The sequence below is a fragment of the Notamacropus eugenii genome, chromosome 3 (genome assembly GCF_028372415.1).
Source record: "Notamacropus eugenii isolate mMacEug1 chromosome 3, mMacEug1.pri_v2, whole genome shotgun sequence".
Taxonomy (NCBI): Eukaryota; Metazoa; Chordata; class Mammalia; order Diprotodontia; family Macropodidae; genus Notamacropus; species Notamacropus eugenii.
Genome location: NC_092874.1, coordinates 360,925,460 through 360,939,388, shown reverse-complemented (window position 1 = coordinate 360,939,388; position 13,929 = coordinate 360,925,460). Strand labels below are relative to the sequence as shown.

The 13,929-nt window shown below is 38.6% G+C and overlaps 1 protein-coding gene across 8 annotated transcripts in view; it reads left to right on the top strand.

Moving 5' to 3' along the window:
* PAM (peptidylglycine alpha-amidating monooxygenase) overlaps nt 1-13,929 on the top strand; it is a 384,053-nt gene that overhangs the window by 200,193 nt on the left and 169,931 nt on the right. For all 8 annotated transcript variants that reach the window (XM_072597316.1, XM_072597321.1, XM_072597320.1 and 5 more), the window contains one exon: nt 11,196-11,283. In XM_072597316.1, the coding sequence (XP_072453417.1) occupies nt 11,196-11,283 (88 nt within the window). The remainder of the gene's footprint in view (nt 1-11,195; nt 11,284-13,929) is intronic.

Here is a 13,929-nt window from a genome sequence, read left to right as displayed (position 1 = left end):
GAAGAGTTTCTATTTTATGCCAGAGGCAAAAGGGAGACAATGAAGATTTTGCAAAAAGAGAGTGACACTGATTAGATTTATGGTTTAAGGATTTCATTGACAGCCATGTGGAAGATGAATTAGAGAGAGGAGAAAATAAAAGCAAGAAAATCTATCAGAACGTTATTTCAAAAGTCAAGGCAAAATGTAAGAACCATGTGTTGGAGATGAATGGGGAGAAAGGAATGAGTTTTTGAATTATTATAAAGATTAGTAAAACTAGGTAAGAGAAGGTGAAACCTGGAAAGGCTCAGCTGCTGCAGAAGCTTGTGGGAGCCCAGGAATGTGATCAGATGGGAATTGTGTGCTTGTCTCCTTTTCACTTCCAGGGTTTAGTTTTGTCCTGGCTTAGATTCATTTGCACAGTAGATGGGAGGCATGTTGGGGGCCTAAGAAGAGACTGCAAGGAATCAGATACAGTCAGTTCCAATGGGGCTTCTGTTACAAATCTCCCGTGAAATGGATTTGTGAGCATAGAACACTCAGTTGAGTTTAAAGAAGGAAAATGTAAGGAATTCTCACCCTATGCTAGAGTGAGATCTCTGTTGAAGAGCCAAACCCCAGAAAACCAGAAATCTTCATAAAAATAAATTAAGCCTGAGGGCACTTAGCTAGACAGCTAGGAATAACTCTGTTCTGTGGTTTAAAAGCTTGATAAGCCTCAGGGAAAGAATCACCTGCTTCAGCTAAAAAGTCTGTTCTAGCCTAAAGTTGAAAGGAATAGATAAATCACTTCTTTAAGACAAACTTTTCTATTTTCCTTTGGGAAATGTTGGAGAATGAGGGGAGAGAACTTGAGTTAGTCCAATGCTTGAATGTGTTGATGGCTACCTCTTTTCTCAAAAATCTGTGGGAAAAGACTCCAGGCTTTAAACTGAAAGAATTATCAGTCCATTTGTCTCATGATAAAAAGATTTCACTGAAACCAAGAAATCCAGCATCTGTAAAATGAGGTTATAGTAGTTGACTTCTAAGGTCTCTTCCTGCTTGAAATCTATAATCCTCAGTGAATCTGTAGCATCAAGGTGAACTGTCATGGAGAAGTTTAAAGATTATGGGTTTGCAGCTAAATTTCATGTATGGGTGAACAATAATTCACTAGCCTGTATTTTAACCAAATACTAAGCTGAATGCTGCTAGAGATGGATAATGTAAAAGCAGATGTTCTGTCTCAGTCTATGAGATGCTAAAATTATGACAACATCATAAGAATGAGTGAAAATTCTCTGGGATGCCCAGGGAGCTGAACTTTGGGCAAATGGAAGAGTGCCCAAAAATCTCAGATGTTCACAAAATGATGTGCTACTAACATATGTGAGTTTTGTTGTATTAATTAATCTTCTATACTTGGATCATTCTTATATGATTTGTGGCAAGAGCTGAGGAGTGATGAAAAAACTCAAGAAACCAAAACCCTGGTAGGGGCCTTGGTAACTCAAGCTTTTTCCTACATAGGAACAGTTCACTACTGAGATAGTAGCTGAGTTGTATCTATGTGATAGAAGACTCTTTCTGCAACTAATTCACACATTGTACTAGGAAGAAGCTGGAGCCACCCAAAGTATTTTGCCCTATGGCCATAAAGGCATTACATGATAACTTTATGCACTTGGGTCAAAAAAGGATACTTGAACTATTAAGATTTTACTGGTTCACAATGACAGGTCATTTACATGGTTGGGAGCATTTTAGAACTCGTGTTAGGACAAGGGAACAAAGGACTGAGGTATAACTGATAGGGTATAATTGAATTGGTCAGCCAGCATCAAGATTATGAAGAAAGAGACACCAGAGTAGAGATGATAAACATGAAGAAGAAAAGTTAGACAGTGTTGAGTACAAAGAAACTCTAGAGCAGGGTGGAGAACCTGCAGCCTTAAGGCCACATGTGGCCCTCCAGGTCCTCAAGTGACTGAATCCAAACTTCAGAGAACATATTCCCTTAGTAAAAGGATCTGTTCTATAAAACTTGGACATAGTTGAAAGACTGCACTCATGTGGCCTGAGACTGAATGAAGCAATGATAGAAGGATAGGAAAATGTGATCAGAGGAGTCATGAATCCTTGAGGTAGAACAGCTACAGGTGATGGTCAGGAAGTGTGACATTGCTGTGTATGGCTGAATTGGAACAAAAATGGAAGTCATCCGAGTTGAGGAGGCTGATGACCTGAGGGACCATGGTGTTCAAGAACACAGTGCAAGGACCTATATATAAAGAAAAGGTTGAGATGGAGAGCAAGATCCAGTTACTGAATTTTTTGAGAAAGAATGAAGAATTACATGGAAATCTACTAATGATGAGCCAGGATTTGAAACTGTAACACCATTTTTTTTTTCTTTTTAGTTTTTAACATTCATTTCCACAAAATTTGAGTTTGAAATTTTCTCCCCATCTCTCTCCTCCCCCCATCCCATAAAACCTTGCATTTTGATTACCCCTTCTCTCAGTATGCCCTCCCTTCTATCACACCCTAACCTTCCCTTATCCTCATCTTCTCTCTTTTCTCATAGGGCAAGATTGATTCCTATACCACATTACCTGTATTTCTTATTTCCCAGTTGTATGCAAAAACAATTCTCAACATTTGTTCCTAAAAGTCTGAGTTCCAACTTATCTCCCTTCCTCCCTTTCCACCCATCCCCACTGAGAAGGCAAGCAACTCAATATAGGCTGTGTGTGTGTGTGTGTGTGTGTGTGTGTGTGTGTGTGTGTGTAGTTTTGCAAAAGACTTCCATAATAGTCATGTTGTGTAAGACTATATTTCCCTCCATCCTATCCTACCCCCCATTTATTCTACTCTCTTTTGACCTTGTCTCTCCCTAAAAGTGTTTACTTCTAATTACTCCATCCTCTCATTTGCCCTCCCTTCTATCATTCCCCCCACCCCACTTGTCCCCTTCTCCCCTATTTTCCTGTAGTGTAAGATAGATTTTCATACCAAATTGAGTGAGCATGTTATTCCCTCCTTAAGTCACATGTGAAGGGAGTAAGCTTCATTTTTCCCCTCTCAGCTCCTCCCTTTTCTTCTCCATTGAAAAAGCTTTTTCTTGCCTCTTTTATGAGATGTAATTTACCCCATTCCATTTCTCCCTTTCTCCTCCCACTATATTCCTCTCTCACCCTTTAATTTTATTTTTTATATATCATCCCTTCATATTCAGTTCACCCTGTGCTGTGCTCTGTGTGTGTGTGTGTGTGTGTGTATATAATCCCTCCAACTACCCAAATATTGAGAAAAGTCTCAAGAGTTACAAATATTATCTTTCCATGTAGGAATGTAAATAGTTCAACTTTAGAAAGTCCCTTATGATTTCTCTTTCCTGTTTACCTTTTCATGCTTCTCTTGATTCTTGTGTTTGAAGGCCAAATTTTCTATTCAATTCTGGTCTTTTCATTAGGAATGCTTGAAAGTCCTCTATTTCATTGAATGTCCATTTTTTTCTCTGAAGTGTTATACTCAGTTTTGCTAGGTAGGTGATTCTTGGTTTTAATCCTAGTTCCTTTGACTTCTGGAGTATCATATTCCAAGTCCTGCCATTCGTTAATGTAGAAGCTGCTAGATCTTGTGTTATCCTGATTGTATTTCCACAACATTTGAATTGCTTCTTTCTGGCTGCTTGCAATATTTTCTCTTTGACCTGGGAACTCTGGAATTTGGCTACAATATTCCTAGGAGTTTCTCTTTTCATATCTCTTTCAGGAGGTGATCAGTGGATTCTTTCAATATTTATTTTGTCCTCTGGTTCTAGGATATCAGGGCAGGTTTCTTTAATAATTTCCTAAAAGATGATGTGTAGGTTCTTTTTTTGATCATGGCTTTCAGGTAGTCCCATATTTTTTAAATTGTCTCTCCTGGATCTATTTTCCAGGTCAGTTGCTTTTCCAGTGAGATTTTTCACATAATCTTCTATTTTTTCATTCTTTTGGTTTTATTTTGTAATTTCTTGGTTTCTCATAAAGTCATTAGCTTCCATCTGCTCCATTCTCATTTTTAAAGGACTATTTTCTTCAGTGAGCTTTTGAACCTCCTTTCCCATTTGGCTAGTTCTGCTTTTTAAAGCATTCTTCTCCTCATTGACTTTTTGGACCTCTTTTGTCAATTGAGTTAGCCTATTTTTAAAGGTGTTATTTTCTTCAGCATATTTTTGGATCTCCTTCAGTGAGATATTGACTCACTTTTCAAGCTCTTCCATGGCCTGAGACCATTCCATTTTTATTTTGGAGGTACTGCATGCAGAAGCCTTGATTTCCTCTGACAGTATGCATTGTTCTTCCGTATCAGAAAAGATGGAAGAAAATACATGTTCATCAAGAAAGTAATCTTCTGTAGTCTTTTGTTTTCCTTTTTTTGGGCATTTTCCCAGCCAGTTACTTGACTTTTGAATCCTTTGTCAAGAGGAGGGTATACTCTAGGTACCTGAAAGTTCTCAGTTCCTCCAAGTGGCACAATCAAAGGAGAGAAGTTTACTCCTCTCCTAGTCTGCACATTGCTCTGTGAGCAACCAAAACTTTTCTGCCCAGAATCTGGAGTAGTAGAATTCCCTCTCTGTGCTCCTCCTTCTCACCCCAGGGCCTGGCTCAGGGCTGAAATTCAGATCAACTGCTTAATTCTCCCAGGGGCTTTAGGTGGAGGGCTCCAAAAATGGACACTGCTGCTTTAGTGGCTGCTACTGGTTGGGCCAGACTTTGTTGCCTTTCTCAGATGAAAAAGCTTTCTCACTGACCTTTGAAGTTTTCTTTGATACTTATGGGTTGAGGGATCTGAGAACCACTGCTGCTGCTGCTGAGGATTCCAACCCCAAGGCCTGTTCTGGTCCTGTTCCTACTGGTATCAACCAGCCAAGGCTGAGCTGTGCTCCATGGGCTGTGCTCCGCTCCATACCCCATGTGATAGACCTTTCCTGTCAGCTTTTCAGGCTACCTTGGGCTGGAAATATCTTTCACTCTGTCGTTTTGTGACTTTTGCTGCTCTAGAATTTGTTTAAAGTCATTTTTTACGAGTATTTTATGGGCTGTGGGGGAGAAGCTAGAGTATGTGTGTCTTTCTGCTCCATCATCTTGACTCCACCCCCTGTAATATCATTTTCTAAAGAACGCTTATGCAAAGACTGGTAGAATCCAGTATCTTGATTACCATGCAAAAGCTACCCAGCACTTCAGTTTCTGCATGCAATTGAAAAGTCTATTATATTTAGAAAATGTTACTCCTCTCTTTTAAAAAAAACCAAAACCCTTTCATGAATAAAAGAACATTATGTATCCAAGATCCCAGTTAGTTTTGAAGAGTAACTGGTAAAGACTCAATTGCTTCTTCTGTCCCAAAGCAAAAAACCAAACTAACAGATTTGAAATGAAGGCAATGCAATTTTATGGTGAAAACACAGATCTTAATCAGCTCCCAACTCTAGTCTTCATGAGGTCCCTTGAGGAAGATCTCACACAGCAGGTGACTGATAGTGCAGAAGAGGAAAAGAAAATACACACATCTAGCTGTCTGCGTGTGCTGCAGCAAATCAACCATTCAAAAAGAAATGGTAGAAATAAAATTTTCTCCAAAGAAGACCAAGTAAAGAATAAGTGAACTTGAAGATTGGGGAAGGAGGAAGGGGAGAGAAAACTATCCTTTTTTTTTTTTTAGTATTGGCCTCAAATGATACCTTGATGCCTTAGAATGACATCTGGAAATTGCTTTTTATTAGAGATACTTCTTGAACTATAGTTTGAACTATGATCCTGGTATATAATCTTTTGTTCAGCCTCCTTGAATCCACCTGTGTCTTTATAGGGCTGAGCTCTTTTCTGAATTTACTTTTACTTTCTTTTTAGATTTTTAATGAATCAATTAGCCTCACCAAGCCTTTACTAAGAACACCCCTATTTCTCGGGTTATGTATCCTCTCTGAAATCTATTGGCTGGTAGAGTTAAGATGTCAGAAATCTAATAACTGGATGGAGGATTTGTAAGAGATGACTGGAGCTGCTTTGTCAAATTATGAGCATTAGCTCTATGTCAGACATTGATTTTCATCCAGTTCAGAGCCTCTCTGATTAGAGCCCTTAAAATCCATAAAATTCCTATCCATCACATTGCCGTAAATCATGTAAGAAACTTGTCAAAGACGTACCTCAGAAGTTACTAAATGTCTTTCTCCTGGTTTTTTAAGCATATTATCTTCCATTCTCTGAGTTCAGTTCAGTATCAGTTCCAAAGCCTTTATTGAATCAATTTCTTCTTTAGCAGTCTCTATTTAATCAGATTAAGTAACTAATTAAATGATTAATCCTTTCATTTCATGACACACTAAATCTACTGACCTTTTAAAAAAATCTTTAATATAGTCAATATTTACCTGTCTTCCACTATGTGAAAGACAGCATTGAGTGCTAGAAAAGCAGTCAGCCTTGGAGTCAGGAAGAACTACATTCAAGTCTTGTGTCATTCAAGTTGTCGACTTAAAAGTTTGGCTAAAGAAGGCAAACAAGCTAGGTGATAATGTAAATTCATATTGTTTATTCCCTTAAAGCTACCAGACACATGATCATGGAGCCAGAATGAAACTTCTGACTGTCTGATGCAAGAATAACCAGGCTTAAATCTGTTTTAGGGCAATCCCAGGATATTTGTGTCCCTCAGATTTACAGTCTCTATATGTGTTTAACTATACCATTAGAAAGGAAGTTTCTTAGTTGAATAAGTTATAAATGCAATAAGATAAGAGAGTTGACAGTGTCAATTGAAATTATGACCCACGATATCTGTGTTTTCTTTACCTTTAATGTGCCATAACCTAGTATATGTCCACAAAATATTAAGATACAGAAGAAATCCCATTACTCAAGATAGTGTCTCGAGTTAAGTGTCTCATAAAGAATGCTAAGTCATCCCCATCTGACCTTATTGACATAAGGAGATATTCTTTGAGTTTACTCAGAGAACACAGAAGCTGTTAGGTCCAGGTTCTTGTGGTTGATAAATTCAAACTTTGGCCTTTATTAAAGTCCAAAAATGATATTAAATGATTATCAAAGTCACGGTCATCTGTGTGATGATGGGCAAATCACTTAATGTCTTTGTGTTCTAGGCAACTCTTTGATAGTTTAAGTTATACATAAGTTACCTAGCTACATGAGCAGAGGAAGTTTTCATTCTTCAAATTCATTGCAATGATGAGCAAACACAACTTCAGACCAAAAGAATAAAACAGATCAGAAGTAACCCACTGCTATGGGAGGCATGGTTTAATTAAATGAATGCTGGATTTGAATTAAGGATCTTATGTGACATGAATGATTATAATAAATCTCACCTCGCTTTACTCTTTTCCCTCTTTAATCTTCCACAAAACTGCCCAAATCATCATTTTAGAGCAAAGGCCTGTCACATCTTTCTCCTGTTCTAGAAGCTTCACTCTCTCCTATTGCCTTTAGGATAAAGTTTAAACACTACATCATGGCATCCTTTCACAGTCTATCTCTAGCTTACCTTTCCAGACTCACTTCCCACATTCCCCAAACATGGCACTCTCTAGTCAGCCTCTATGATTTTGCATGGCCTGTCCCTGGAGTGTACTCTGTCCTCACCTAACAAGTTAATTGTGAGCTCAGATGAATAATGTATGAAAACTGTTTTGCCAGTGTGAAAGTACTGTGTAAATGGCAGTTATTGTCATCATCAATACTGGTGTTATCATTCTTAGTTTCCTTCAAGAGTGAAAATCACAGAATTTGAGAATTCAGAAAGATCTTGGTAGCCAACTAGTTCAAACACAAAAGAAATCCACATTCTAACATGCCCAACAAATCATCAACTCAACTCTGCTTGAAGCCCTCCCTCCAGAGAGAGCCCCCTACCTCTCAAGTCAGGCCATGCTAGGTTTGAAAAATGCCATTTATTAGGAAGTTTTTCCTAATCCTTAGTTTGCCTCTTTTGCAACTGCTCTTCATTCTCCTGTTTCTGCCCTCTGGGGACAAAGAGAACAAGTGAAGCTCATCCAAGGTATGGCAGCCCTTCAGATATTTGGAGACACTCACCATGTCCCTCATAGACTTTCTTTCTGCAGATGAAACATATATCAAGTTGCTTCAACAAATCCTCACATGATCTGGTCTCAAGGACCAAAGTAAACATCCTCTTTGCCTTCCCCTAGAAACTCTCCTTTTTATCAATATCCCTCCTAAAGCATAGGGCTCAGAACCACACACAGTACTGCAGAAAAGATCTGACCCTTCCCCATCCTGACACATGGGTAAACAAGTTCAACTCTGTACTATTTTCTTCTCTCAAGTCCCTTGTGCCTTTGCTCTGTTGAAGTTCTTGCTTCCTTCCAAACCTCAGTCTGGGATCACTTCCATCATTTACTGCCTTCCTTCCTACTCCAGTGATGTTGAAAAAACCCGGAGAAAGTCATGAAACCATGCTGCCTGGGATCTCTTCATGTTTATGTGACATAATCTCAACTGATCCTTCCCTGAATCAGTGAATTCAGGCTCCCTCATGGATTCACCATCCCGCAGAAGCTTTCCTAAAACTTTTCATCCCTCCTGAAACCTCTCATGTCTCCCCCTACCATCATCCTGTCATCTGAGAACCTTGCCTCAGATTGCACTGAAAAACTGAGCCCACTTATAGAAAGCTCCCGCTTCTCCTCTGTTCTTTATCTCACATTCCTTTGGCCACTTTCTTTTTCACTTGTTTCCCGTAAAGATTTAGCCTTTCTCCTTGTCAAGGCAAGTCGCTCTAAAACACAAGAGATCTCATTCTGTTCTGTCTTCAGCAGATTGCCTCTTCCATCATCCCCATTCTCTTACTAATACTTCTCCCTGTCCTAGTGGCTATTTCCTTGTCTATAAGTATGTCCATGTACTATCCTGTCCTCAACAAACTCTCACTTGTTTTCCCCCATTAGGTTGTAAGCTCTTTGAAGGCAGGGATTGTCTTTTTTTACTTATATCCCAGCCTGGCACATAGTAGGTACTTAAAAAATGTTTCTTGAACTAAATTGAACTTGATATGTCCATCTCCTCTAGTAATCATCCTGCATCTCTTCTTCCTTCTGTGGCTAAACTTGAGAAGGCTGTCCACACAGTAGGTGCTCCTACTCCCTTTATTCTTGCTTGCTTCTGAACTAGCTCCTGATTTCATGATTCAAATGAAACTGCTGTTTCCAAAGCTACTAATGATCTCTTCATTTCAAAATCTTGTGTCCTTTTCTCATTCCTCATCAGAATTACTTCCCTGCAGCCTTGACAATGCAGATCACCCTTTTCTCTTTGATACTTTTCTTTTCTCTAGGTTGTTGTGACACTTTTTCTTGCTTCTCCTACTAATCCCATCACCCTTCCATTTCTTTTACCGTATCTTCCTCTGGTCATGCCCACTCACTGCGGTGTCCCACGGGGTCCTTATTCTTGTCTCCCTCGATGCTGTTGTACTTGGTGGTCTCATTTGCTTCCATGGTTTCTTGTTCAATTGCAACCTCTTAACTGATCTCCAGTTCTGTACCTCCAACTTCCTTTACACATATCAAAGTGTATAGCCTTTGGATATCTTAAAATCATCTTATCTAAAACAACTTATTATCTTTCCTTCTTCTTAATTTTGCTGTTACTGTAGGGAGCACCCATATTGTCCCAGTCACCCAAGCTTGCAACCTTGGTGTTATCCTTAACCCTGTTCACCCCCTCATGTCCAACTCTATCATAATATCATCTGCCATCTGACACTGCAACCTCTCTGGTTCAGGCTCTCATCACTTCACTCCTGGACTATTGAAATAGCCTTTTGTTTGGTCTCCCTGCCTCAAGTTTCCCTTCCATTCCATCTTCCACTCAGCTGTCAAACTGATCTTCCTAAATTCAGGTCTGATCATATCAGCTTCTATCAAGTAAACTTCAGTAGCTCCTTATTAATGGCACAGTCAAACATAAAATCCTGCTCGGTGTTCAGAGCACTTCATAACATGGTCCTGTCTTCTGTTTCTAGTTTTCCTGCACCTTACTCCCTTACACATACTCTGTGATTCACGAATACTGGCTTCTTCACACAAGCCACTCCATTTCCTGTCTGTTTTCACTGGCTGTCTCTCATGCCATGAGGCAAATGATATTGAAAAAAAATAACAGCAGGTCTAATTGCAGACTCATCAGATCAAATATGCCATTAACAATTTTTTACAATTGTGTCTATTATAGTACTCCAAGGTTAATATGTATATGTGTGTGTATGTACATATATACATATATACATATATCTATATTTATTTCTTCACCTTGAAGAGAACTGTTGAGACATGATTCAATGAATGAGTTTCAATCACCTTTCAAAACAAAATACAGAATACTGATCCAGGAAAATAATGTGATTCTTGAGTACTTGAGACTGACTACTCTTCATATTCTTATTCATATGGAGGTTGTGTGATATCATTATAGAATATGGATTAAGAAGACCTGGGGATGATTTCTGACTGCTCCTTACTACATGTGTGGCCTTGGGAAAATCATTTTACTTCTCTCTGCCTTAGTTTCCTCATTTATAAATTGGCTATTGGATTTCATTTCTAAGATTTCTTCTAGTTCTATGTCCTATTGTGTGTGTATGCATACACATATACATTTATATATATGTGTGTGTGTGTGTGTGTGCATATATATATATGTACCATCAATATGTATTTTTTCTTGTTTAATCACTTTTTCAAAGTATATTCCAGTGATTAATTGTTAAATGAAAATTTCAGATACACTGTCTTAGCCTCATTGATGCGGTTTTAACCATTCATTACAATGTTTTGTTTACATAGTATATAATTTTATGTCAATTAGCACTATATGGTGACCTGACAGGGAAAACATTATCAAAGAACAGATTGTCACTAGCAGTATTGTGGTTCCTTTAAAAATAGCCTGCCTTTTATATGCTTAGAAATGATTTCATATCGAGTCCTTGGAGGCCAGTGATCCTCTGCTTCTTGCTGTTTTTCATAGTTTATTACCTTGTTCTATCAAACTATCAAGTTATACTGATTATAGGAAACACAAATATTTTACACTGCTAGGAACCGCATAATGAGAGCACTGTAATGTCTTCATCCTATTGCTGTGTTAGTTCAAGGATGTGACTCATTCCTGTCCATTTCTCATTTTGTCTTGCAGTTGATTTCAAGCCTCGTGCAAGCATGGATACTGTCCACCACATGCTCCTGTTTGGATGCAACATACCTTCTTCCACTGAAAGTTATTGGTAAGGCCAAAAATTTATTGTGTGCAAGTTATATTTAACCATATGATTTACAACTAACAATTACATTTATGCTGTTTGGATAACAAAAGGATAATAGGAGTAGTTTGTTTTGTTTTCTAGAAGAGAAACATTTTCTTTCTAATGTGGTGGTGTTCTCTGGTTGTGCCTTGTTAGCATAAATCAGAAGACAGCAAATTTGTCATACAACCACATCACAGTCTTATTATTAGTATTTATCAATTGAGAAACCACATGACAAAAATATTATGAACTTAATAATGCTTTTAAACAAATTTGAATTTTCTAAATAGTTAAGCATCTACCATATGTGAGTAACTGTACTAAATGGTGGAGATACAAAGAAAGACAAAAACCAATCCCTATTCTCACAGAGTTTACAAGAGAGACAATACGCAAACAACTGGGTAGAAATAAGATATATAACAAGATAAAGTGAAAATGCTCTCAGAGGGAAGACATTAATATTAAGGAGAATTGAGCACAGTTTCTTCAAGGAGGTGGGACTTTAGCCAACCCTTGAAGGAAGCCAGGGAAGCCAGGAGGCAGAAATAAGCAGAGAGAGACAGCTAGATATAGGGGACTGCCAGTGAAAATGCAGAGTCAGGAGATGGGAGAAACAGCAAGAAGGTCAGTGTCAGTGGATCACAGAATATGTGGAGGGTCAGTAGGGTAGAAGAAGAGGCCAGGTTATGAAAAGATTCAAAATTCAAATGGAGAATTTCATACTTGATCCTAGAAGTAATGGAAAGTCATGGAAGTTTAAGTGAACAGTGGTGGAGAAGGGGAGTGTGACATGGTCAGATCTATGTTTAGGAAGAACAGTTTGATAATTTGATGAACTAGAGCTAGGAGAGACCAACCAGCAGGCTCTATCAAAAGACAGGGGTGGGGAACCTGCATACATGTAGCCTTCTAGGTCCTTGGGTACAGCCTTTGGACTGGGTCCAAGTTTGACAGAACAAATCCTTTTATTAAGGGAATTTGTTCTGTGGAGTTTGGATGCAGTCAAAGGACCACACTTCAGGGCCACATGTGGCCTCAAGGCCACAGGTTTCCCGCCCTTGGGTACTCTACATGTATTTGAAAAATAGTAATATATGTACCAGTCAATTGACAAGAACTTACCAAATACCCACTATATGCTATTTCCTTGCTAAAGCTATCAGTCTTTAGAAAGTATGTTTATGTATTTTTTATATAAAGTTATTTGATGAGATCACTAGTGCTATTTTACAGATACTTGGCAATAACTCTTCGGTTCCCATTGAGTTGCAGCCCATAGAATAGAAGACACTGGCATAAAAAAACAGATCAATATTTGGAATTGTCTTAAAAAAAGTTCACTTTCATTATACTTGTCTGATTATAGAGAGTAAGAACCTTTCCAAATCATATTATGTAGTTAGCAAAAGGTCATGATTTTTATAAATAACAAAGTAATTTGCAGCAGAGAAATTGATATTTTAAGTTAAATCATATTCTAATTTATATCATTGAGAATTAATAGTATAATTTTTGCCAAGGTAGATGAGTAAAAGGTTGTATCTAATCTTTATTTCCCTCCCCCCCCACTAAATAAAATAATAAAAATCATGATAAATAAAGTAACTAAAGCAAGAGGAGAGGCTCTACAACTCCCCATGAGGCAAATAATACAGGAAAAAAATAACAGCGGGTCTCACTGCAAACTCATCAGATTGAATCTGGTATTAACAACTTTTTCTTAACTCCCCCAGGCATTTCCTGTATGAATTCCTCAAATGTGGCATTCATTGTGTTTCTTATTCTCCATCTAACAGGCCTCCAAGGTCCATATGTCCTTCAGCATGGCCCTGTGATGTCTGTCTGTCTGCCACAGCTTGTCAAGGTCTCCTCAGTGTTTTTCACTGAGCTATTCCTTATCTTTTAAATCACCTTTCCCTTATGGTCTGAAGAGATGATCCACTGAGGATGGACAAAGGATGCAGAAGGGCAGGGAAGGGCATGACCTAAAAATGAAGGCAGGGGGCTATAGGTGGGAGGGCTAAATTAAAGGTAGGGTATATACTCTCTTTCCACATGGCAGCCTAGAACAATGAAAAAGGCACTAAATACACAAAAGAAATGAAAAAGTAACAGCTATGAAAGGAAAAAGGAAGGGGACTTCTAGTGAGATTGCTGGATGAAGTTTACATCTGGCCGCTGCTCATTATAGTAAGGAGGTTGAGGAGTGCAACAGTTAGAGACAAAGAAAAATGATAACAAGCAGCAAAGAGGGAAAAGAAGGGAAACTGATCCAAAGGGGAAGGGGAGGAAGGAGCCAACAAAATGAATAAATATTTTAGAAGCATGGAATCCACTGAGAAAAGGGAAAACATTTCATTGAGTTCTGCTGAACCCCTGGAAATAACAGTGGAACAAACACCGTTATTTTTTTCTTTGTCATTTCTTCTCCAAGAGGATGTGATGACATCAGGAAGGTGATGCCATGATGTGCAAGTGAATGGGATTTAAGTGAGGCAGGGCTGTGCAAAGCCACCAGCCTCACCTTCTCTTCCAGAGCTTTCTGGGTGCAGTGGGAAGATATAGATCAGGATGACTGGAGATGGCCAAGGATGGAGTGGAAGACCTTGGGCTTTTTAAGCT